The sequence below is a fragment of the Sturnus vulgaris genome, unplaced genomic scaffold, assembly GCF_052056855.1.
Source record: "Sturnus vulgaris isolate bStuVul1 unplaced genomic scaffold, bStuVul1.hap1 Scaffold_1942, whole genome shotgun sequence".
NCBI classification, from domain to species: Eukaryota; Metazoa; Chordata; class Aves; order Passeriformes; family Sturnidae; genus Sturnus; species Sturnus vulgaris.
The window spans coordinates 1-22,195 of record NW_028276166.1 but is presented as its reverse complement, the minus strand read 5'-3'; the positions used below and the strand labels follow the sequence as shown (position 1 = coordinate 22,195).

General features: G+C 66.8%; 5 protein-coding genes and 2 non-coding genes across 7 annotated transcripts; 5 read left to right on the top strand and 2 right to left on the bottom strand.

The window, feature by feature from the left end:
• Window positions 1-10: 10 nt before the first annotated feature.
• Window positions 11-2,529, bottom strand: FLT3LG (fms related receptor tyrosine kinase 3 ligand). The gene is made up of 8 exons (XM_088157981.1): window positions 2,346-2,529; window positions 2,138-2,239; window positions 1,834-1,887; window positions 1,575-1,718; window positions 792-924; window positions 556-719; window positions 267-339; window positions 11-164 (listed from the first exon to the last, which is right to left on the bottom strand). The coding sequence occupies exons 1-7, from the start codon at window positions 2,373-2,375 to the stop codon at window positions 298-300; spliced, it is 669 nt and encodes a 222-aa protein (XP_088014107.1). The 5' UTR covers window positions 2,376-2,529; the 3' UTR covers window positions 11-164; window positions 267-297.
• Window positions 2,530-2,798: 269 nt separating this feature from the next.
• On the bottom strand, window positions 2,799-8,469 carry ALDH16A1 (aldehyde dehydrogenase 16 family member A1). Its single transcript, XM_088157980.1, has 17 exons — window positions 8,142-8,469; window positions 7,590-7,692; window positions 7,247-7,373; window positions 6,893-7,074; window positions 6,738-6,815; window positions 6,269-6,456; window positions 5,999-6,154; window positions 5,545-5,736; window positions 5,208-5,312; window positions 4,991-5,127; window positions 4,819-4,912; window positions 4,550-4,611; window positions 4,236-4,313; window positions 3,950-4,124; window positions 3,657-3,833; window positions 3,269-3,391; window positions 2,799-3,075 (listed from the first exon to the last, which is right to left on the bottom strand). Exons 4-17 carry the CDS (start codon window positions 7,035-7,037, stop codon window positions 2,914-2,916), a joined length of 1,872 nt encoding a protein of 623 aa, XP_088014106.1. The 5' UTR covers window positions 7,038-7,074; window positions 7,247-7,373; window positions 7,590-7,692; window positions 8,142-8,469; the 3' UTR covers window positions 2,799-2,913.
• An 87-nt stretch (window positions 8,470-8,556) lies between these two features.
• On the top strand, window positions 8,557-10,840 carry PIH1D1 (PIH1 domain containing 1). The gene is made up of 9 exons (XM_088157983.1): window positions 8,557-8,765; window positions 8,851-8,910; window positions 8,996-9,188; window positions 9,276-9,337; window positions 9,413-9,497; window positions 9,590-9,683; window positions 9,767-9,857; window positions 10,143-10,331; window positions 10,449-10,840. The coding sequence occupies exons 1-9, from the start codon at window positions 8,685-8,687 to the stop codon at window positions 10,479-10,481; spliced, it is 888 nt and encodes a 295-aa protein (XP_088014109.1). The 5' UTR covers window positions 8,557-8,684; the 3' UTR covers window positions 10,482-10,840.
• Window positions 10,841-11,400: 560 nt separating this feature from the next.
• Window positions 11,401-19,381, top strand: SLC17A7 (solute carrier family 17 member 7). Its single transcript, XM_088157996.1, is given in 16 exon segments — window positions 11,401-11,417; window positions 11,661-11,683; window positions 11,686-11,882; window positions 13,031-13,085; window positions 13,139-13,256; window positions 13,788-13,837; window positions 13,840-13,900; window positions 14,388-14,415; window positions 14,935-15,313; window positions 16,384-16,470; window positions 16,541-16,680; window positions 17,509-17,655; window positions 17,784-17,916; window positions 18,014-18,124; window positions 18,204-18,331; window positions 18,958-19,381. Coding segments are annotated over 16 exon segments (1,965 nt in total). The 3' UTR covers window positions 19,249-19,381.
• A 224-nt stretch (window positions 19,382-19,605) lies between these two features.
• RPL13A (ribosomal protein L13a) lies at window positions 19,606-21,646 on the top strand (the record flags this gene model as incomplete). The annotated part of the gene is given in 6 exon segments (XM_088157979.1): window positions 19,606-19,684; window positions 19,913-19,985; window positions 20,378-20,443; window positions 21,018-21,119; window positions 21,302-21,387; window positions 21,588-21,646. Coding segments are annotated over 6 exon segments (401 nt in total), but the record flags the coding sequence as incomplete, so codon positions are not given.
• On the top strand, window positions 20,084-20,163 carry LOC148218159 (small nucleolar RNA Z195/SNORD33/SNORD32 family). Its single transcript, XR_015800576.1, has one exon. It is a non-coding gene; the product is annotated as a small nucleolar RNA Z195/SNORD33/SNORD32 family (small nucleolar RNA).
• LOC148218158 (small nucleolar RNA SNORD34) lies at window positions 21,439-21,515 on the top strand. The gene has a single exon (XR_015800575.1). It is a non-coding gene; the product is annotated as a small nucleolar RNA SNORD34 (small nucleolar RNA).
• Window positions 21,647-22,195: the final 549 nt, after the last annotated feature.

Below are 22,195 nucleotides of genomic sequence, written 5' to 3'. Positions count from 1 at the left end.
AGGCTCAGGCTCAGAGGGTCAACATGGCCTTTATGGGCACTGCAGGGAGCCAGGCCGAGCCCCCTCGTGTCTCCGTGGCTCCGGGACATCCCGGTGTGGCCCCCCAGGGGCTTCCAGCAGGCAACGAGGGGGGTCCCCGCCTCTCACCAGTGGCTCAAGCCAGCCTGGACAGGGGCAGAGGGTGAGGTCCTGATGATCCGGGGGATCCCCTGGGCCCCCCTCAGGACATTCCCAGTGCTCCCAGTATCCAGGAGCTCTCCCAGTACCTGTGTCTGTCCCCAGGTATTGCTCAGCCACTCAGGTCCCGTCGTGCTCCAGTGTCGGGGGTCCCTGTGAGGGCTGGGGGGGGCTGAGGGGAGTGACCTCCCAGTGCTCCCCAGTGCTCCCAGTGACCCCAAGACAGCCACCAGTGCTCCCAGTGACCTCGGCACAGCCAGCGCCCACATTGTTCCCGGTGTCCCCAACACGCACAGCGCCCCCCATGCCCCCACCGCCCCTGGCGCCCCCGGTAACGCCGACCCCTCCGGTGCCCCCCAGTGCCCCCAGAGTCCCCACCTGGGCACAGGGTCTCCTCCACAGCACCCAGGCCGCCGCCGCCAGGCCCAGGACCCCCCCAACTCCCCCCAGCAGCACCAGCCCATGTCCAGCGGGGCTGGGGGGTCCCTGCCTGGCCCCCAAGGTCCCCTCATGCTGCACTGCTGGGCTGGTCAGCGCCGGGCCTGGGGGGACACGGGCGTCAGCAGCTGCCCCGGGGGGGTCACGGGGGTCTTTTGGGGGTCCCGGGGGGATACCTGGGTGGCAGCGCAAGCGGACGCAGCCGGGGAAGTTGAGGGGTCTCCCTTGCAGCCCCCCCAGGTGCTGCGCCAGGGTCTCCAGCAGCTGCGACACATTCACCATCTCCAGCCGGACACAGCCCTGGGGGTCCTGGGGGGATGTCACAGGAGCCCCCCCAGGGGACCCCAGACCCCTTCTGAACCACCCCGGGAAAGCCCAGAAACGCCCCACAGCCCCCACACCACCCCCAGGACCCCCAAGAGTCACCCTGGACACCTCAGGCAGCCCCCAGACCCCTGCGGGTCCCCAGAGCCCCCCAAGAGTCACCCTGGACACCTCAGGCAGCCCCCAGACCCCTGTGGGTCCCCAGAGCCCCCCAAGAGTCACCCTGGACACCTCAGGCAGCCCCCAGACCCCTGCGGGTCCCCAGAGCCCCCAAGAGTCACCCTGGACACCTCAGGCAGCCCCCAGACCCCTGCGGGTCCCCAGAGCCCCCCAAGAGTCACCCTGGACACCTCAGGCAGCCCCCAGACCCCTGCGGGTCCCCAGAGCCCCCCAAGAGTCACCCTGGACACCTCAGGCAGCCCCCAGACCCCTGCGGGGGTCCCCAGAGCCCCCCAAGAGTCACCCTGGACACCTCAGGCAGCCCCCGGACCCCTGCGGGGGTCCCCAGAGCCCCCAGACTCACCTCGGCCTCCCCAGGACCACCCCGTAACCGCCCACCCGGAGCCTCCCAATTCCCGCCTCCCCTTTCCAGGACCCCCAGCCCCCTCCGAGCCCCCCTGGGGACCCCCACCCACCTGGATGTGGCAGTCGGCCACGAAGCTGAGCTGGGCAAGGAGGCTCCCGAGCAGGGGGGCCAAATCCTTCCCTGCCACCCCCAACATTCGCTGCAGAGCCAGCGCCCCGAAGTGAAGCCCCCAGAGATCAGAGCAGCCGCTGTCCTGGGCGGGCCGGGGCAGTTCGGGATTTGGGGGGGACACAGGTCAGGGGGTCAGAAGGAAGAGTGGGGGGCAGATTTGGGGGTCACGCGTGGGGTTCAGGGGGTTCATCGCTCACCGGCTCCAGGTTGCTGGGCATGGCCACGGGGTAGTCGAGGAGCAGCCAGGGGGTCTGTGGGAGGAGTCAGGGGGGTCCCCAAAAACAGCCCAGGGGCGCTCAGGAGGTTCCCAAGGACCCTTTAGGGGTGAAGGGGGTGCAGCCGGGGGGTTTTTGGAACCCAGGACGGGGCCTGCCCTGGGGAATGAGGGAGTTCGGGGGGTGGCAGGGGGGAGGCAGGGGAAATTCTTCGGGTCTCGGTGGGATCTGGGAAGCCCTGTGAGGATCCCGGAGGATGTGCGGGAGGGGGTCCTGGGGGTCTCACCAGCTTGTTCAGGTGGGCGCTGAAGGTGCTGCCGACGGGGTTAAAGGCGAACGAGCAGCAGCTGCTGGGGATGGGCACGGCCAGGAGGAGCAGGAGCGGCACCTGCGGGGGGCACCGGGGGGGCTCTGGGCGTCCCAAGGGGCTCTCACGGGGGTCCCAGAGGGGCGCGGGTCCAAACGAGAAGGAAGGGGGGGGTGTCCCCACTTACCAGAGCACAACCGGAGGGGGGCGAGTCCATGCCGGTACCGAGCTGGGAGTGGCACACGGGGACCCCCCCGCGACCCGCCCCGGGACCCCTCGGGCCGCGGCGGAGCCGCCGCCGAAAGCGAAAGTGGGACCGAGCCGGGAGAGGGGCCCAGGAAACCCGAGGGGGCAGCGGGACGTCCTGAGCCTCCCCCTCCCTCCCTCCCTCCCCGCGGACCCCCGGCCGCCCCTTCCTCACCCCGGCCGCTCCCTCCCGACGCCCACGGGGGCTCCGCCGCTCGGGACCCCCGGGCCGGTCCCGCAGAGCTCTGGGTGCGGCTGCCCCAGCGAGGGAGGGGGGCCCACGCGTCCGGGCACGTGCAGGGGCGGGGCACCCCCAAAATTTCACCACCCCTCACCCCCGTACTCCAGCCCGAGACCCTTCCGACCCCCGCCCCCCCCCCCCCCCCCAAAAAAAAGAGACAGCAGAGCGGCTGCGGCTCGGAGCGGTTTATTGGGGTGGGGGTCGCGGGGTTTGGGGCACAGTGTGAGGTCTGAAATCCCCGCAGGTTCGGGAGGTTCTGGGGGGGCTCTCAGGGGCCGCCCCCCGTCAGCCAAAGGCAGCGGGGGCGAGTGCAGCGCAGCTCCAGCTCCCGCTCGGCGCCGGCTGCCGCGTCCTGCCCCGGACCCCCCAGGACTCCCTCCGGGACCCCCCAAACGCGGGGGACGCTCACGGCAGCGGCCCAGTCGCAGTCCTGGGTAGGCGGACACAAGAGGGGACAGCTGGGGGCATGTCCCCCCTCACCCCAAATCCCCACCACAGCAGCCGTCCCGTGGCTTGGGACCCTCAAAACGTCACCGCCCTCCTCCCAGTGTCACTGCCCACCCTCCCCGTGTCCTCGCATCCCGCGTCCTCCCCGCCATTTCCCCCGCTGCCCCTCCACTCACCGCGTCCCCCCCGCAGATCCAGAGCCCGTCCGGGTGCTGTCGCGCCAGGCGAGAGCCGGACCCCCGGGAATCCCCGGGAAGCACCGTCAGGGCATCACCCGGGAGCCCCGCGGCCACCAGAGCCTGGGGACACAGGGAATGGGGGAGTGTCACGGGGTGGGGAGGGGTCCTGGGGTGATGGAGGGGGACACGGGGGTGTCCTGGAGGGTTTCAGGGGGGCACATGGGGGCTCCCGGAGAGGGGAGGTTTAGGGGTTTTAGGGCGGTCCCGGTGGGTTTCAGTGGGGAGGTGACACGGAGGGGTGACCCGGGGGTTCCTGGGGGGGGGGTCCCAGGTGTCACCCGGGGTGGGGTGGTGGGGATGGGGGGGGGGTCCCGCCGTTCCGCACCTTCCGTAGCCGCTGTGCGGCGCCGCCGCCGCCAGGGGGCGCCACCACCACGACACAATTTCCGAGCGCCAGCGCCGGGAGGAGGAGCTGCAGCGCCAGGGGGCGGGGCCAGCCCCAGGCCACGCCCAGCACGCCCAGCGGCCTCCGCGTCACCAGGGCCCGGCCCCCGGGCACCTCCTGCAGCGGGATTGGTCACGCCCACTCAGAGGCCACGCCCACTCGCCGATTCCCCGCCCTTTTCCCCTGCCCCGCCCCCTGCATGGTCCCACCCACCCCTCAATGGCCACGCCCACCTGCACGGCCCCGCCCCCGCGCTCCACGCGCGCGGCCCAGCGCAGCAGCGCCCTCTGCAGGCTCCCGTCGGTGTCGCCGTTGTCGCCGTCCTTGGGGGTCCCGTGTCCCCCCCCCAGCGCTGCCGACGCCCCCCGCAGCACCCGGGCCCGCGACGCCCCCGGCAGCCGCCCCCACCTGCGGGAGTCGGGGGCGTTGGAGACTGACACTCCCTCCCCACCCAAGGGGGGGTCTCATGGTCGGGGACACCCCTGGAGGGGACACCCCCCCCCCCCCCACGTCACTCACCGCGGGGCAGCCCCGCGGGCGGCAGCCACGGCCTGAGCCAGCTCGGGATCGCCGGGGCCATCCACGGTCACCGGGGGGCTGGGACAGGGACAGGAGACAGGGGAGGGGTCAGAGGGACAGCGGCACCCCCTGGAGAGGAGGAATCGGGGTCCTGAGGGACCCTCTGGGGGGACAGGATGGGGCCGGGAGCACCCGGAGGGGGAAGAAGGCGGTGCTGGGGGGGTTAAACCAGGGGAGTCCCGGTTTTTATCCTGGGACTCCCCTAATTTGGGGTCTCCACCCTGGGGAGGGGTCCCTGTCCCATCAGGGGGTACCTGAGCGGCTCATCCACCTTGCGGGGCTCTTCCCAGGGGGGGCACCCGAACTCTCGCAGCGCCTGGAGAGAGTGGGGGGTGGCGGAGGAACAGGAACCCCCACCCTGGGGACCCCCAAAACCCACCCCACTCCTCCCTAAACCACTCGGGACCCACCCCAGGAGACCTCCACGTCCCTTCAGCTTCTCCAGGGCTCTCCCAACGCCCCCCCCGGACCCCTCCCGAACCAGCCAGGACTCCCAGCAGAGCCCCCCGGGGATCCCCCCCACCTCATCCAGGTCAGTGTCCGCAGCCCCCCCGGCGCAGCTCCCGCTGGGGTCCAGCAGCTCCAGGGCGTTGAGCCACACGAGCCCCTGGGGCAGCCTGGGGAGGGGTCAGCGCTCAGTGCCCAGCGGTCACTCGTGGGCTCAGGGCTCGTGGGAGGGGGGGGCTGAGGGTCACCTGTCCGCCGTGTCCAAGGCCACGGTGACGTCCTGGGCCCAGACGGCGGCAGCCGCGGTTTGGGGCAGCGCCGAGGCCACGGCCACGGCCTCGGTGGGGCCACGCACGGGCAGCAGCACCAGCAGCGGCCCCGGGGTCTGCAGGGGGCAGGGGACAATCAGAGGATCCCCAAAATGAGCCCCCACCCCACCACCCCAGCTCGCCCAGGGGCACCCACCGGCTCCCGCAGGCACCGAGAGGTCGGGGCCACCCCCGAGATCAGCGTGGGGGGGTAGAAACGATGTCCCCCCCCCGGCAGCGGCGGCAGCGGAGCCTGGAAAACCTGGAGGGAAAATATCGGGGGTCCCAATGAGCGGGGAGCCCTCATAGAACCACCCAAGGTACCCCCAAACCCTCCCCAGGGAGCCCCCAAATTTCTCAGACCCTCCCTCAGGGGACCCCAATGTCCAGGAATTCTCAAATTTGACCCCAATATTTGGCAACCCCACGTCCCCCTCCCCACCCCTTTGTGTCACCCCAATGTCCCCCGTAGCCCCCTTTGTGCACCCCCTCACCTGAGCCCCCTCCTCTCGCGCCTCCTGCACCACCTCCTCAGGCGGGAGGGTCCCGGGGGGCAGCGGCCCCACCTCTGTTCTGGGGTCCAGGGGGTCCCCGAGCCGCAGCCCCCCGAGCCGGGCCCGCAGCCGCCGCTCCAGCGCTGCCAGCACCGTGTCCTGAGCCAGCACCACGCACCCCCCGCCCGGGAACTGGGGACACGCAGCAGGAACATCAGGGGACACTCCAGGGACTCCTCTGAAAAAACCCAAATATCCCCCCCCACCCCCCAAAAAAAAAAAAACCCAGAAACTTCCCGAAAAACTTCCCTAAAACCCCCCAAAAAAACCCTGAGACATCCAAAAAACCCCTCTGAGAAACACCCAACCCTCCCACCTAAAGAAACCCTGAAACCTCTCCCCTAAAAAACTTGAAAAGCCTCCCCAAACCCCCCCCGGGACCCCCCGGGCCCACCAGTGGCGGGGGGGCGGCGGTGCTGGCAGCGATGGCGGCGGCGGCGCTGTCCAGGTCGGCCGAGTCCAGGACGACGACAACGACGCGACCCCCCCGGGGACCCCCCAGGCGCGGCCCCCGGCACGGGGACCCCCAAACCAGGGCCTGCAGCTCCTCCTGGGGAAGAGGGGGATAACACGTGGGGGACCCCCTGAATTGGGGAGGGGGTGGCACAGCGCCAGCCCCCCCCCCCCATGGCTGTCACCTGCCACGGCTGTGACGCTGCCGTACCTGGGGGGCTCCGAGGAAGGTGACAGAGGTGACCTCGGGGTGGGCACGCAGGGCCTGGCACAGCCCCGGGGGTCCCGCCACGATGTTGAGGACCCCGGGGGGCAGCGCGGCCCCCTCCCCACTGAGCTCCCCCAGCAGCAGCAGAGGCGGAGCCGCGGCCGGAGGGGACAGGACCAGAGCCGTGTTCCCTGCGGGGACACCCCAGAACTGCTGAGACCCCCACCCCAAAACTGCTGAGACCCCTCCCCCCCCCCACAGGGACATCGGGACCCCCAGAACTGCTGAGACCCCCCCCCCCCATAGGGACATCGGGACCCCCAAAACTTCTGGGACCGCCCATAGGGATATTGGGGAGCCTCTCCCCTCCCCGCCTGGATCCACCTTTGTCTCTTGTCCCCAAGGTCCCCAGCTGTCCCCAAGGCCCCCATTTGTCCCCAAGGCCCCCAGTTGTGCCCCCCACTCCACTCACCCATGGCCAGGAGTGGCCCCAGTTTCCAGAGCAAGGCCGGCAGCGAGCAGGGACCCCCCAGGACCAAAGCCACCACCCCTGGGGGGGACACGAGGGAGAGTCAGGGGACACCGGGAGGGGACAGGGGGACACTGTGGGCACAGGGGGACACTCACCCAGCGAGGTCCAGCCCTCCAGGCCGGGGGGGCCGAGCTGGGCCCCCCCCGCGGGCACCTGGAGCAGCCGCAGCCCCAAGTCCAGGTCGGCTCCGAGGGTCCGGCAGAGCGGCCGCCCCCCGGCCAGGGCCAGCAGGGCCCCCATTGTCCCCCTGCGGTCACCTTCCAGTGCGGCAGCCAGCCTGGGGGACACGGGGGACACCGGGGGGACACCGGGGGGACAATGGTGGGAGCTCAGAGGGGTCAGCCGGGGTCACCCGGGGTCACCCCCGCAGGAGGCGGAGGGAACACGGAGGGCTCCAAGGTGACCCCAGGGCTGCAGGGAAGGTCACCGAGGGTCGCCAGGTGTCTCACCTGCTCAGGTGCTGCCCCCGCTGGGGTCCCCCCAGCCCCGCCCAGGCTTTGGCTGCCGCCGCCGCCGCCGCCACGGCCACGGCCAGGTCCGAAGTGTCCCCGGCTGGCACCGCAGCCACCGTCCGGCCTGGGGACACACGGGGCGTGACAGGGGCCAGCCATGACCGCCATCCTGACCCCAAACCCCCACCCCAGTTCCGTGACCCTGACCCCTGACCCCTAACCCTGACCCTGACCCTGACCCTGGTCTGCACCAGTGACCCCGAGTGTGTGGCCTTGACCCTCGAGCCCCGATCCTGCCCCCGTCTCTGACCCCAATCCCTTCCCTGTCCCCTCCCCGTACCCGTGGTGGCCTCCTGGCACTCCAGGCTCGTCCGTCCTGGCGGCTTCAGCCACGTTCCGTTCACAAAGTGTCCGAGGCTGCGGCCATGGGACTCCAGCCATGCCTGGGTAGGGGGGCGAGGGGCACCCCTGGGACCCCCGGCCCCAGCAAACCTCCCTCCACTCCCCCAAATGACCTTGGGGCCATGGGGGGGACTTTGACCCCGACACACCCCAAGGGACCCTGGTCTCCGCCCATGACCCCATCCAGCCCCAGGAACCCCCCAAGACCCCCCAGGACCCCTCAGTGCCCCCTTCAGTGTCCCCACGGTGCCCCCCAGGACACTCCCATCCTCACGGGACCCCCAAAACCCACCCCGATTCCCCCCAGATGTTTCTCCCAGCCCCATTATTTTCCTCGGTGCCCCCCCCAGACCCCCTCCCACTTGCTCAGGAGACTCCCCAGAGCCCCTCAAGAGCCGCCCGAGATCCTCAGGGGGCTCCCCCAGGACCCCCAGAACTCCCCCAGGACCCCCAGGTCCTACTCGGGGGGGATCCCCAGATCTCACATCACCTCTCCCGGGTTGATCCGTCGGGGATCGGCCCCTCCTCCATCGTGGAGAAGATTTTGGGGACCGGGGGAGCCCCGAGGGCCGCCAGAGCTGCCATAGCCGCCCAAGGGCCACCGAGACGGGGCGGGGTTGGACGGAGAGGCCCGGGGCACCACCGAGACGAGGAAGGGTTGGACAGAGCGGCCCCCGAGAAACCATCGAGACGGGAGGAATGGGCCAGAGCGGAACCCCCTCAGAGACCACCGAGACGGCGCAGAAGCGGCCAGAGCGTCCCCGGGTAACCACGGAGACGGGGGCGCCGGAAGCGGAAGTGACGTACTCGGAGAAGCGGCGGCCGCGGTAAGTGCGGTTCGGGGTGGGGGGGCGTGCCGGGGGATTCTTGAGGGGTTTGGGGGTCTCGAGGAATTCCCAGGGCCGTGCCGGGGGGTCTCGGGGGTGCCCAGTGGGGTTTGGGGGTGCCCAGGGGTTCCCTGGGGGGTTCCCGGTGACCTCGGTCCGTGCCGGGCCTGAAGTCGTGGTGTTCCCCCCTCCCGGTTCCTCAGGCCATGGCGGACCCGTCGCTCCTCTCGGCCGAGCTGGAGGCGGACGAGGAGGAGGAGGCGGCGCTGCGGCGGCTGCTGCTGCAGGTGGGTCTGGGGAGGGGGTCCCGGTCCCAGTTCCGCTCCTGGTCCCGGTTCCGATTCTGAAGCTTCCCCCTCGTCATTCCCGCAGGTGACCCCGGACCGTGAGGAGGCTCCGCGGGCCGGCCCCGCCCGCGCGGTCACCCCGCAGCCGGTAAGGGAGATTCGGTGGGGCTGGGGGAGGGTTCAGGGGGTCCCCGCCGCCCCCCTGAGCCCCCCAACCCCGCGTTCCCCCCCCAGGGCTGTGCGTGAAGACCCGCGCGGGGGGCGACAAAGTCTTCGTCAACGTTTGCCACTCGCCCGAGGTGCCGCCGCCGCCCCCTTTGTCCCCCCCGGGCCTCCAGAGGCTCCTGCGGGAGCCCCCCGGCCCCGACGGCGGCTTCCGGATTCCGATGAGCCTCGGCGAGCCCCACGCCGAGCTCGACCGAGGTCAGAGACCCCCCGAAATTGTCCCCATTTTCCCGAGCACGCGCCCACGACCGCGAAATTGTCCCTGAATCCTCTCAAATCCTGCAGCGGGCCGGGGCTGCACTGCCTACGACGTGGTGGTGAACTCGGGCTTCTTCAGGACGCTGCAGGTGAGGGTCGGGATGGGGACGTTGGGGTCTCGGGGGAGTTTTGGGGGGGCTCTGACCCTCCCGGCTCCCCCCCAGGCCGATCCTTTGTACCTGGAGTTTTTCCTCACCGTGGCCATGGAGGGGCTGTCGGAGAAGTACGGGGTGGAACTGGAGCTGACTGGTGAGACTGGGGGGGGTAACTGGGGGGGTTCAGATGGGGCTGGGAGGTGCCCAACCCCCTCCCGTGACCCCCCCCCCCCGTAACTCCTCCAGACTGGCGGGTGCTGAAGAATCGGAAATTCCTCGGCTCCATCTCAGCCCAAAACATCCGGGCCCGGCCCCGGCCCCACATCCAGGAGCTCCCAGGGTGAGTGGAGACCCCCCACCGGGACCCCTCCCCAAAAATCCCAAGGCTCTCTCAGCCTGATCTGTGCCCCCCCCCCCCCCCAGCCCCCCAGACCCTCCCCAGTTTGTGGTGGTGGCTGAACCCTCGGCCCAGGACCCGCAGGTGCTGCAGGCCCGGGTCCACCTGCCCCAGGTGGTGAGTGGGGAGAACTGGGGACAACTGGGAGGTGCTGGGGTTGAGTTCTGGGGTTCCCCTGATTGTGGGGGGAGTTTGGGGGGCAGCGGGGAGGGGATGGGGGGGGAGGTCTCGTTATCCTGGGAGGACACCGGGGGACGCTGGGAGCTGCGGCAGGAGGGGTTTCCCCAATCCTGGCGGGTTCTGGGGACAATGGGGAGGCTCCCCAAAAAACCCAAGGAGGAGTTGAGGGCGGTGTGGGCGTGTCCTAACCCAGACCCCGCCCCCTTTTTTGCCCCCGCCCAGGAGGGGGCGGGGTCTCTCTGGCTGGGGCTGAGCGAGGAGCGGCTGCTGCTGGTCCGCCCGCCACCAGGGGGCGCCGCCGCGGAGAGCGGGGCGGCTCCTCCCGCCCGCCAGGGGGCGCTGCTGGAGCTGGGGCTGCCCCTGCCCGCCGACCCCGCGCGGTGCCACGCGCGCTTCCACCGCCGGTCCAAGGTAACCATGGCAACCGCGGGGGAATGGGACACGCTCACTTCCGGTAGTGGGGCACGCCCACTTCCGGCCGCGGGACACGCCCCCCCCCCCCCGCTCAGCGCTTGGCGCCCCCTGCAGGTTCTCACCGTGACGATGCCGCTGCGGGCGTGAGGGACGAGGGGACCCCCACCCACCACGGGACCCCCCCGAGGGCTCCCAGGATTGCTCTGGGCCTTCCCCGGGATCGTCCCGGGCTCTCCCGAGTACCCCAGGCTGGGGTTGTCCTGGACTTCCCCCTCAGGGACCCCCCCCTTTCAGGACCCTCTGAACGCTTTGGGGTCCCACCGGGACCCTCCTGGACCCCCCCCCCCCCACCTCGGGACTTCTCCTTGGGGATCCCCCTGAGCATCCTCAGAGCTCTCGGGACGGTCCTGAACGCTCCGTGACCGCTCAGGGATCCTCCTCAGGACCCCCCCGACCCCTCCAGGGATCCTTTCCAGGACCCTCCTGGCTCCTCTTCCCACCCCCCCCCCCCTTTTATTTTTTTTGTGTACAAACCCCCCCCCCAATAAAAGTTAAATCCAAAGCCTGCCGTGCGATTGGCCGGGGCCCCCCCGGCACGGCTCAGCCCACGCAGGGGGGGATTGAGGGGGATTTAGGGCTGAGCCGGGCCGGGGGCGGGGGGGGGAGACCGGGGGGGATCTTCCCAGAGCTTCCCAGCAGGAGCTGAGACACCCCAGGAGCCACCGGAGGGGTCTGGGGGGCTGCGGGGAGGGAGGGGGGGACACCCCCAGCTGACCCCCGGGTGTCCCCGAGGGGGGACAGAGCTGTCCCGGGTGGGTGGGGTGGGGTGGGGGGATTCCCGGTGGTCCCTGGGGTCATGGTGCCCTGAGCCAGCATGGAATTCAACAAGGAGGAATTCCGGCGCCAGGTGGGGGCCGGGCTGGGCCGCCTGCACAGGTGAGACCCCCCCAAATTTTTGGGGGGGGCACAGGGACATTGCAAGGAGGAGGAGGAGGAGGAGGATGAGGGGGGGGGTCCTGGGAGTTCCGTGTAGGGGCTGGGGGCGGCTGTGGCTTTGTCGCGACCCATGGGGGGGGATGTGGGGTGAGGTCACGGGGGGGGATTTTGGGGTGTTCTGCACAGGTGTCCCCCCCCCAAAAAAAAGCCCACGCGTGTCCGTGCCACGAGTGTCGCTGTCGCCGTCCCCTCCCCGGCGCGGCCGCCAGGGCGGATTTAGAGCCTTTAATCTGCCGCGGGGAGGGGGGCACGGGGCGGGGGGGACCCGGGGACACGGCGGGGCGGGGGGAAAAAGGACAAAGGACCCCCCCTTTCCCGATCCCCCCGCAGGTTCCTGGAGCGCGCCAGGACGACCCCGAGAGCCTGGAGCTGAGCTCGGGGGGCGCGACCCCCACGGCCCCGCGGCCCCCCGTGCTGGACTGCACGTTCTGCGGGCTGCCCCGGCGCTACGGCATCGCCATCCTGTGCGGCATCGGCTTCTGCATCAGCTTCGGCATCCGCTGCAACCTGGGCGTGGCCGTGGTCAGCATGGTCAACCCCAGCCACGGACAGGTGCGGGGACACGTGTGGGGACAGGTGTGGGGACAGGTGTGGGGACAGGGGGGAAGAAACAGGTACAGGGTCAGCGGGGTCAGGTGTGGGGTTAGTGGAGAAGGAACAGGTATGGGGACAGCGGGGACAGGTGTGGGGACAGCGGGGACAGGTATGGAGACAGGTGTGGGACAGGTATGGAGACAGGTGTGGGGACAGTGGGGTCAGTGAGGGAGGAACAGGTATAGGATCAGCGGGGTCAGGTGCGGGGTCAGGTGTGGGGCCAGGTATGGGGTCAGCAGGGTCAGGTGTGGGGTCAGGTGTGGGGTCAGGTGTGGGGTCAGCAGGGTCAGGTGTGGGGTCAGGTGTGGGATCAGGTGTGGGGTCAGTGGGGTCAGCGGGGTCAGGTGTGGGTCAGGTGTGGGGTCAGGTATGGGGTCAGCGGGGTCAGGTGTGGGGTCAGGTGTGGGGTCAGTGGGGTCAGGTATGGGGTCAGCGGGGTCAGGTGTGGGATCAGGTGTGGGTCAGTGGGGTCAGCGGGGTCAGGTGTGGGGTCAGGTGTGGGGTCAGGTATGGGGTCAGCGGGGTCAGGTGTGGGGTCAGGTATGGGGTCAGCGGGGTCAGGTGTGGGGTCAGGTGTGGGGTCAGTGGGGTCAGGTATGGGGTCAGCGGGGTCAGTATGGATCAGCGGGGTCAGGTGTGGGGTCAGTAGGGCCATGTGTGGGGTCAGCAGGGTCAGGTGTGGGGTCAGCAGGGTCAGGTGTGGGGTCAGTGGGGTCAGGTGTGGGGTCAGCGGGGTCAGGTATGGATCAGCGGGGTCAGGTGTGGGGTCAGGTGTGGGGTCAGTAGGGCCATGTGTGGGGTCAGGTGTGGGGTCAGGTGTGGGGTCAGCAGGGTCAGGTGTGGGGTCAGTAGGGCCATGTGTGGGGTCAGGTGCGGGGTCAGGTGTGGGGTCAGGTGTGGGGTCAGCGGGGTCAGCGGGGTCAGGTGTGGGCTCAGGTGTGGGCTCAGGTGTGGGCTCAGGTGTGGAGTCAGCGGCTCAGGTGTGGGCTCAGGTGTGGGTCAGCGGGGTCAGGTGCGGGGTCAGGTGTGGGGTCAGCGGGCTCAGTCGTGCCCATGGGCACTGGCCCATATGGGATTAACGCGCTCCAGGTGTGGGGCTGGGGCAGGTGTGGGGCAGCAGCGCCTGTCACAGGTGCGTGGGGGTCACCTGGAGCCGCACAGGTGTGAGGGGCACACACCTGCACGGGGCGTGACCCCTCCCCACCGCCCCCCAGCACGCCCAGTTCAACTGGGACCCGAGACCGTGGGGATGATCCACGGCTCCTTCTTCTGGGGCTACATCGTCACCCAGATCCCCGGCGGCTTCATCGCCCAGAAATTCGCCGCCAACAGGTGGGGGTGGCCCCGGGGGGGCGGGGGGTGGCCCCGAGAGGGGAGGATGGTGGCCCGAGAGGAGGATGGTGGCCCGAGAGGGGAGGATGGTGGCCCCGAGGGAGGGTTGGTGGCCCTCAGAGGAGTTGGTGACCCTCAGGGGAGGATGGTGGCCCCGAGGTGGGTTTGGTGGCCCCGAGGTGGGTCTGGTGACCCTCAGGGGAGGATGGTGGCCCCGAGGTGGGTTTGGTGGCCCCGAGGTGGGTTTGGTGGCCCCAAGGGCAGGATGGTGGCCCTCAGGGGAGGATAGTGGCCCTAAGGGGGTTTGTTGGCCCCGAGAGTGGGTTTGGTGACCCTCAGGGGAGGAGTTGGTGGCCCCGAGGTGGGTTTGGTGGCCCTAAGGGGGTTTGGTGGCCCCAAGGTGGGGCTGGTGGCCCTAAGGGGTTTGTTGGCCCTCAGGGCAGGATGGTGGCCCTCAGGGGAGGATGTGGCCCCTTGGGCGGGGCTGGTGGCCCTCAGGGCGTGGCTGTCACCCGGCGTGTCCCCCTGCAGGGTGTTCGGGCTGGCCATCGTGTCCACCTCGGTGCTGAACATGCTGATCCCCTCGCCGCGCGCACCCACGTGGGCTGCGTCATCGCCGTGCGCGTCATGCAGGGCTGGTGGAGGTGGGGGCCGCGTTTGGGGGGGCTTTGGGGGGGTTTGGGTTGGTTTGGGGGGGCTTTGGGTTGTTTTGGGGGAGATTTTGGGGGGTTTGGGGTTGTTTTTGGGGAGATTTTGGGGGCGTTTTGGGTGGGTTTGGGTGTTTTGGGTTGTTCTTGGGGGGTTTTGGGTTGTTTTGGGGGAGATTTTGGGGGGTTTTGGGGGGGTTTTGGGTTGGTTTGGGGAGGTTTTGGGGGCGTTTTGGGTATTTTGGGTTGTTTTTGGGGAGATTTTGGAGTTGTTTTTGGGGAGATTTTGGGGAGATTTTGGGGAGGTTTTGGGTGTTTTGGGTTGTTTTTGGGAGATTTTGGGGGGTTTTGGGTTGTTTTTGGGGAGATTTTGGGGGCGTTTTGGGTGGGTTTGGGGAGTTTTGGGTTGTTTTGGGGGGGTTTTGGGTTGGTTTGGGGAGGTTTTTGGGGAGGTTTTGGGTGGGCTTGGGTTGTTTTTGGGGAGGTTTTTGGGTGGGTTTCGGGAGTTTTGGGTTGTTTTCGGGGGTTTTGGGGTGGTTTTGGGGGGTTTGGGGGGAGGTTTTGGGGGCATTTTGGGTATTTTGGGTTGTTTTTGGGGGGTTTCGGGGTGTTTTGGGTTGGTTTGGGGGGAGGTTTTGGGGGCGTTTTGGGTATTTTGGGGGGTTTTGGGGTGTTTTGGGGGAGGTTTCGGGGTGGGTTTGGGGAGTTTTGGGTTGTTTTGGGGGGGTTTTGGGTTGGTTTGGGGAGGTTTTTGGGGAGGTTTTGGGTGGGCTTGGGTTGTTTTTGGGGAGGTTTTTGGGTGGGTTTGGGGAGTTTTGGGTTGTTTTTGGGGGGTTTTGGGGTGGTTTTGGGGGGTTTGTGGGAGGTTTTTGGGGGCGTTTTGGGTATTTTGGGTTGTTTTTGGGGAGATTTTGGGGAGGTTTTGGGTGTTTTGGGTTGTTTTCGGGGAGATTTTGGGGGGGTTTGGGGAGATTTTGGGGGGTTTTGGGTTGTTTTTGGGGAGGTTTTGGGTGGGTTTGGGGAGTTTTGGGTTGTTTTTGGGGTGGGTTTGGGGAGTTTTGGGGTGTTTTGGGTTGTTTTTGGGGAGATTTTTGGGGTGTTTGGGGTTGTTTTTGGGGTTGTTTTGGGGAGGTTTTTGGGGTTGTTTTTGGGGTTGTTTTTGGGTTGTTTTTGGGTCGTTTTGGGGCGGATTTTGGTATTTATCTGGCGAGTTTGGGGCGTGGCCATTCCCACGCTCCCAGGGTGTGGCCGAGGGGGGCGTGGCCCGGCTTGGGCGTGTCCCTTTGGGCGTGGCCCGCGCTGACCACGCCCTTTCCCGGCAGGGTGTGACCTACCCCGCCTGTCACGGCATCTGGAGCAAGTGGGCCCCGCCCCTGGAGCGGAGCCGCCTGGCGACCACGGCCTTCTGTGGTATTTGGGCTACCAAAGGGGGCTGGGGGGCCACCATGGCCTTCTGTGGTATTTGGGCTACCAAAGGGGGCTGGGGGGCCACCATGGCCTTCTGTGGTATTTGGGCTACCAAAGGGGGCTGGGGGGCAACCACGGCCTTCTGTGGTATTTGGGCTACCAAAGGGGGCTGGGGGGCCACCATGGCCTTCTGTGGGATTTGGGCTACCAAAGGGGGCTGGGGGGCAACCACGGCCCTTCTGTGGTATTTGGGCTACCAAAGGGGGCTGGGGGGCCACCACGGCTTTCTGTGATGTTTGTGTCCCCGTGCTGTCCCCGGGCCATCCCCGTGTCCCCAGAGCTGTCCCCGGGCCATCCCCGCGTCCCCAGAGCTGTCCCTGAGCTGTCCCCGAGCTGTCCCCGTGTCCCCAGAGCTGTCCCCGGGCTGTCCCCGTGTCCCCAGAGCTGTCCCCGTGTCCCCAGAGCTGTCCCCAGAGCTGTCCCCAGAGCTGTCCCCGTGTCCCCGGGCCATCCCCGTGTCCCCAGAGCTGTCCCCAGGCTGTCCCCGTGTCCCCAGAGCTGTCCCCGTGTCCCCAGAGCTGTCCCCGGGCCATCCCCGTGTCCCCAGAGCTGTCCCCGTGTCCCCAGAGCTGTCCCCAGAGCTGTCCCCAGGCCATCCCCGTGTCCCCAGAGCTGTCCCCGTGTCCCCAGAGCTGTCCCCAGAGCTGTCCCCGGGCCATCCCCGTGTCCCCAGAGCTGTCCCCAGGCTGTCCCCGTGTCCCCAGAGCTGTCCCCGTGTCCCCAGGCTGTCCCGGGCCATCCCCGTGTCCCCAGAGCTGTCCCCAGGCTGTCCCCAGGCCATCCCCGTGTCCCCAGGCCATCCCCGTGTCCCCAGAGCTGTCCCCGTGTCCCCAGAGCTGTCCCCGGGCCATCCCCGTGTCCCCAGAGCTGTCCCCAGAGCTGTCCCCGTGTCCCCAGGCTGTCCCCGTGTCCCCAGATCTGTCCCCAGGCTGTCCCCAGGCTGTCCCCGTGTCCCCAGAGCTGTCCCCGGGCCATCCCCGTGTCCCCAGAGCTGTCCCCGTGTCCCCCCGCAGGCTCGTACGCGGGGGCCGTGGTGGCCATGCCGCTGGCCGGGCTCCTGGTGCAGTACACGGGCTGGAGCTCCGTGTTCTACGTCTACGGTGAGACCCCCCCCCAAACCCCCCCAGACCCCCCCGGTGACCCCTCCCCGTGACCCCCGTGCCCCCCCAGGCAGTTTCGGGGTGTTCTGGTACCTGTTCTGGGTGCTGGTGTCGTACGAGAGCCCGGCCCAGCACCCGAGCATCTCCCCCGAGGAGCGCAAATACATCGAGGAGAGCATCGGCGAGAGCGTGGGCAGCAACCCGCTGCTGGTCAGACTGGGAGCGCTGGGACGGGCGCTGGGGCACTGGGACGGGCGCTGGGGGCACTGGACGGGCATTGGGAGCACTGGGATGGGCATTGGGAGCGCTGGGACGGGCGCTGGGGGCACTGGGACGGGCACTGGGAGCACTGGGATGGGCGCTGGGAGCACTGGGGGTCACTGGGACGGGCACTGGGAGTGCTGGGAAGGGCACTGGGAGGCACTGGGAGCGCTGGCAAGGGCATCGGGAGCAATGGGAGCACTGGGAAGGGTACTGGGAGCATTGGGAGCACTGGGATGAGCACTGGGGGTCACTGGGATGGGCACTAGGAGCACTGGGAAGGGCACTGGGAGCATTGGGAGCACTGGGGGTCACTGGGAGCACTGGGATGAGCACTGGGATGGGCACTGGGAGCACTGGGATGAGCACTGGGGGTCACTGGGAGCACTGGGAAGGGCACTGGGAGCACTGGGGAGGGCACTGGGGGTCACTGGGAGCACTGGGGGTCACTGGGAGCACTGGGGAGGGCACTGGGGGTCACTGGGAGCACTGGGATGAGCAGTGGGGGTCACTGGGAGCACTGGGGAGGGCACTGGGGGTCACTGGGAGCACTGGGGGTCACTGGGAGCACTGGGATGAGCACTGGGGGTCACTGGGAGCACTGGGGGGTCACAGGAGCCCAAGTCTCATGGCGGGGGGGTCAATGAAGGATCCCTGTGACCACTAAAACGTCACCGTGGCCACAAACGAGGGTCCGGGCTGGGAAGCGCGGCCGAGCCCGGCTGAGGGGGGTGACTGCCAGTGGCCCGGCGCTCAGTGGCCACTCCCCGCCCGCAGCTGGCCACGCCCTGGCGCCACTTCTTCACCTCCATGCCCGTCTACGCCATCATCGTGGCCAATTTCTGCCGCAGCTGGACCTTCTACCTGCTGCTCATCAGCCAGCCCGCCTACTTCGAGGAGGTTTTCGGCTTCGAGATCAGCAAGGTGAGACCCCTAAAAAAAAAAAAAAAAAAAAAAAAATCCCCCCCCCCCCCAAAAAAAAAAAAAAACCCCAAAAACACCCGAACCAACCCCCCCCCCCCCCACACACACACACACTCACACCTCGGCAGGTGGGGCTGCTGTCGGCGCTGCCGCACCTGGTGATGACCATCGTGGTGCCCATCGGGGGCCAGATCGCCGATTTTCTGCGCTCGCGGGGGCTCATGTCCACCACCAACGTGCGCAAGATGATGAACTGCGGCGGTCAGCGAGGGGACACGGCGGGGAGGGGACACAGAGGGTGGCGGTGTCGCCAGAATCATCCCCCTCATCCTCCTCCTCCTCGTCCTTCCTCCCTCAGGGTTCGGCATGGAGGCCACGCTGCTCCTGGTGGTGGGCTACTCGCACTCGCGGGCGGTGGCCATTTCCTTCCTGGTGCTGGCCGTGGGCTTCAGTGGCTTCGCCATCTCCGGTGGGGACAGCGGGGGGGTGTGGGGAGGGGAGGGGACAGGTGTGGGTGTGGGTGTGACTCACCTGTGCCACCTGGGCAGGGTTCAACGTGAACCACCTGGACATCGCGCCGCGCTACGCCAGCGTGCTCATGGGGCTGTCCAACGGCGTGGGGACACTGTCCGGCATGGTGTGTCCCCTCATCGTGGGGGCACTGACCCGACACAAGGTGGGGGGACACGGGGGGGGACAGAGGGACACGGGGGGGGGGACAGAGGGACATGGGGGGGACAGAGAGACACGGGGGGGGACAGAGGGACATGGAGGGGACAGAGGGGACATGGGGGGGACAGAGGGACATGGCAGGGGGGACAGAGGGACATAGAGGGGGACAGAGGGACATAGAGGGGACAGAGGGACATAGAGGGGACAGAAGGACCCGGGAGGGGGACAGAGGGACATAGAGGGGACAGAGAGAGACGACCAGAGGGGACAGTGAGACCCGGAGGGAGGACAGTGGGACCCGGGGGTGGGACAGAGGGACATAGAGGGGACAGTAGGACATAGAGGGGACAGTGGGACCCGGGAGGGGGACAGAGGGACACAGAGGGACCCGGGGCGGGGGGACACCCGAATTTTGGGGGTCGCGCTGACCCCTGTCACTCACTGTCTGCCTGGCCCCGCCCACTCGCTTTGGCCCCGCCTTCTTCCCCCACCTTATTTTCACGCCCTTCCCTTGACCACGCCCCCTCGTTTCCCCGCGCTCTCCTTTCCCATTCATGCCCCTCTCGGCCACGCCCCCCGGCGGCGCTGATTGGCCGGCGCGGGGCGGGCGGCGGGCGCTGATTGGCGCAGACGCGCGAGGAGTGGCAGTGGGTGTTCCTGATCGCCGCGCTCGTGCACTACGCGGGCGTGGCCTTCTATGGCGCCTTCGCCTCCGGGGAGCCGCAGCCGTGGGCGGAACCGCCACGGGAGGAGGCGGAGCCGCTGGCGCCGGGAGGCCTGGGCAGCGACGAGGAGGAGGAGGAGGAGGAAGGGGAGGAAGGAGGAGCAGGCGGAGCCGGCGGGGGGGGACCCCCGGGAGGTCCCCCCGCGAGTTACGGGGCCACCGGCACCACCCCGGCCCCCGGGACCCCCCATGGGTGACGCTGGACACCCGCTGGGATGTGCTCCAAATAACCACACACACCCTCCCCCCTCCCCATCAAGGGACCCCCTCCCCCCCAAGACCCCCAGGGACCCACCGGGGAGCCCCCGCCCTCTTCGCGTGCCCCCCAAGACCCCCGAGAGCCGGGCCCCCCCCCTCCGCTGTACATATATAAATACAAGGAGCGGCTGCTCGAAAGCGTGGAGTGCTGTACTGGGGGGCACTGGGAGGTCTGGGAGTGGGTCCTGCACGTACTGGGGGGACGCTGGACGGGACTCTGGGGGTTTTTCCTCCACTTCCGCCCTCAATGGCGCCTCTTGGTGGATGACGTCACTTCCGCCCCTGCCGTAGCCCCGCCGCCGGAAGCGGCGACCCCGCGGCGCTCGAGGGGCGGGGCCTCTTTGCGAGCGGGCGGCGGCCATGGCGGAGCCGCGGGTGCGGAGCGGGCCGGCCCAGGGGGGCTTTGGGGGGCACTCGCGGGTCCCGGGTGGGCTCCGGAGGGGGTCTGGGAAGGGGCTGAGCAATAAAGGGGCCGCGGGGAACCGCGGGCGGGCGGCGGGAGGAGCGCGGGGCGCAGCCACGTGGAGGCCCGCGCGGTGCGGCCTAAACCCGGTAAAGGCCCAGGTGCGGCCTGGCCTCACCCGGTGCTCCCGGTGCCCGCAGGTTCTGGTGATCGATGGCCGTGGGCACCTCCTGGGCCGGCTGGCGGCGATCGTGGCCAAGCAGGTGCTGCTGGGTGAGTGCGGGATCCTTTCCCCGGGATCCACCGGGATAACACACCGGGATAACACCGGGAAAACACACCGGGATAACACACCGGGATAACCGGGCCCCCCGCGCCGTGATGAGCCCTTTTTGGCTCTCGAGTTTAACGACAATGAGAGCCGCCTCCATGCACTACCAGCTGAGCGCGGGGGGGGTTCGGGCCTCGGTTGGGAACCGGGTTCGGTTCGGTTCCGTTCGGCTCGGTTCGGTTCGGTTCCGTTTCGTTCCGTTCCGTTCGGCTCGGTTCCGTTCCGTTCGGTTCGGTTCGGCTCGGTTCCGTTCGGTTCGGCTCGGTTCGGTTCGGTTCGGTTTAGTTCGGTTCGGTTCGGTGCTGAGCCGGCCCGGCCCCGCTGTTCCCCCCAGGCCGCCGCGTGGTCGTGGTTCGCTGTGAGGGCATCAACATCTCCGGCAACTTCTACCGCAACAAGCGTGAGTTTGGGGGGAAAATCCCGGTTTTGGGGGGAAAATTCCGGTTTTAGGGGGGAAATCTCGGTTTTTGGGGGGGAAAATCCGGGCTTTTGGGGTGAAATCCCGGTTTTGGGGAGCGAAATCCTGGCTTTTTTGGGTGAAATCCCGGCTTTTTGGAGGGGAAAATCCCAGTTTTGGGGGTAAAATCCCGGCTTTTGGGGGAGTAAATCCTAGTTTTGGGGGGGGAAAATTCGGTTTTGGGGGCAAAATCCCGGTTTTTGGGTAGAAATCCCGGCTTTTTGGGGGGTAAAATCCCGACTTTTTGGGGGGGAAAATCCCGATTTTTTGGGGGGTAAAATCCCGACTTTTTGGGGGGGGAAAATCCCGATTTTTTGGGGTAAAATCCCAGTTTTGGAGGGGAAAATCCCGATTTTTGAGGGGTAAAATCCCGATTTTGGGGACCATTCCGGGCCTCGGAGAAGTTTCCAGAAAGTTCCGGCTTCGCGATGCAGCCCCGAACCCCTCGATTTTTTTAACCCCTTTTTCTCCCCCCCCCCAGCTCTGATTTTTAAGGGAATTTTTTTCCTTTTTCCAGTGAAATTCCTGGCGTTCCTGAGGAAGAGGATGAACACCAACCCCTCGCGGGGTCCTTTCCATTTCCGAGCCCCCAGCAGGATTTTCTGGCGCACGGTTCGAGGTGAAGACCCCCCACCCCAAAAAAAAAAAATTCATCGGAATTCCCCATCCAAAAATCCTCTGGAATCGTCTCCTGATCCGTTTATTTTATTTTATTTTATTTTATTTTATTTTATTTTATTTTATTTTATTTTATTTTATTTTATTTTATTTTTATTTTTATTTTATTTTATTTTTTATCAGGGATGCTGCCCCACAAAACCAAGCGGGGTCAGGCGGCCCTGGAGAGGCTCAAGGTGTTCGATGGGATCCCCCCGCCCTACGACAAGGTGGGGACCCCCAAATCCCACCCCAAAAATCCCCAAATTTCCCTTAAACCCCCTTGTCTGTGATGTCGTTTTTACCTACATTGTTTGACTCTTCGTGAGAAAAAAAAAAATAAAATTCTGAGACACGCGGGACGTCGCAAATCCCATTAAAAAACCCCAAAAAAAACCCAAAAAAAACCCGAAATTCCCGAATTTTCCAGAGGAAACGGATGGTGGTGCGGCTGCCCTCAAGATCATCCGGCTCAAACCCACACGGAAGGTGAGACCCGGGTGGGATTTTTTTTGGGGGGGGAGGTGGGTGATGAAATTTTAGGGTTTTGGGATTGATGGGATTTTTGGGGGATTTTTGGTTGGGGTTTCTGGGGGGTTTTTGGTCGGGATTTTATGGGATTTTAGGGATCGATGGGAATTTTGATTGGGATTTTATCCGATTTTTGGTCGGGATTTTATCGGATTTTAGGGACTGATGGGATTTTTTTATTGGGATTTTAGGGACTGATGGGATTTTTTTATTGGGATTTCTGGGGGATCAATGGGATTTTTGGGAGGGATTTTATCGGATTTTAAGGAATCAATGGGAATTTTGGTCGGGATTTTAGGGATCAATGGGATTTTTGATCCGGATTTTAGGGATCAATGGGATTTTTGGTTGGATTTTATCGGATTTTAAGGAATCAATGGGAATTTTGGTCGGGGTTTTTTGGGAGGGATTTTATCGGATTTTAGGGACTGATGGGATTTTTGGTTGGGATTTTTGGGGGAATTTTGGTTGGGATTTTAGGGATCAATGGGATTTTTGATCCGGATA

Bases quoted from the DNA above. Each gene is read 5' to 3' on its own strand.
- FLT3LG (XM_088157981.1), bottom strand. From the start codon at position 2,375: ATGGACTCGCCCCCCTCCGGTTGTGCTCTG. The intron at 2,240-2,345 runs GTAAGTGGGGAC...TGCCCCCCGCAG, and splicing joins CCCCCTCCGGTTGTGCTCTG to GTGCCGCTCCTGCTCCTCCT. The intron at 720-791 runs GTATCCCCCCGG...GTGTCCCCCCAG, and splicing joins CCGCTTGCGCTGCCACCCAG to GCCCGGCGCTGACCAGCCCA.
- ALDH16A1 (XM_088157980.1), bottom strand. From the start codon at position 7,037: ATGGGGGCCCTGCTGGCCCTGGCCGGGGGGCGGCCGCTCTGCCGGACC. The intron at 5,313-5,544 runs GTGAGGGGGTGC...TTTTCCCTCCAG, and splicing joins CGCGAGAGGAGGGGGCTCAG to GTTTTCCAGGCTCCGCTGCC. The intron at 4,125-4,235 runs GTGAGTGACGTG...CGACTCCCGCAG, and splicing joins GCCCGCGGGGCTGCCCCGCG to GTGGGGGCGGCTGCCGGGGG.
- PIH1D1 (XM_088157983.1), top strand. From the start codon at position 8,685: ATGGCGGACCCGTCGCTCCTCTCGGCCGAGCTGGAGGCGGACGAGGAG. The intron at 8,766-8,850 runs GTGGGTCTGGGG...TCATTCCCGCAG, and splicing joins TGCGGCGGCTGCTGCTGCAG to GTGACCCCGGACCGTGAGGA. The intron at 9,498-9,589 runs GTGAGACTGGGG...TAACTCCTCCAG, and splicing joins GGTGGAACTGGAGCTGACTG to ACTGGCGGGTGCTGAAGAAT.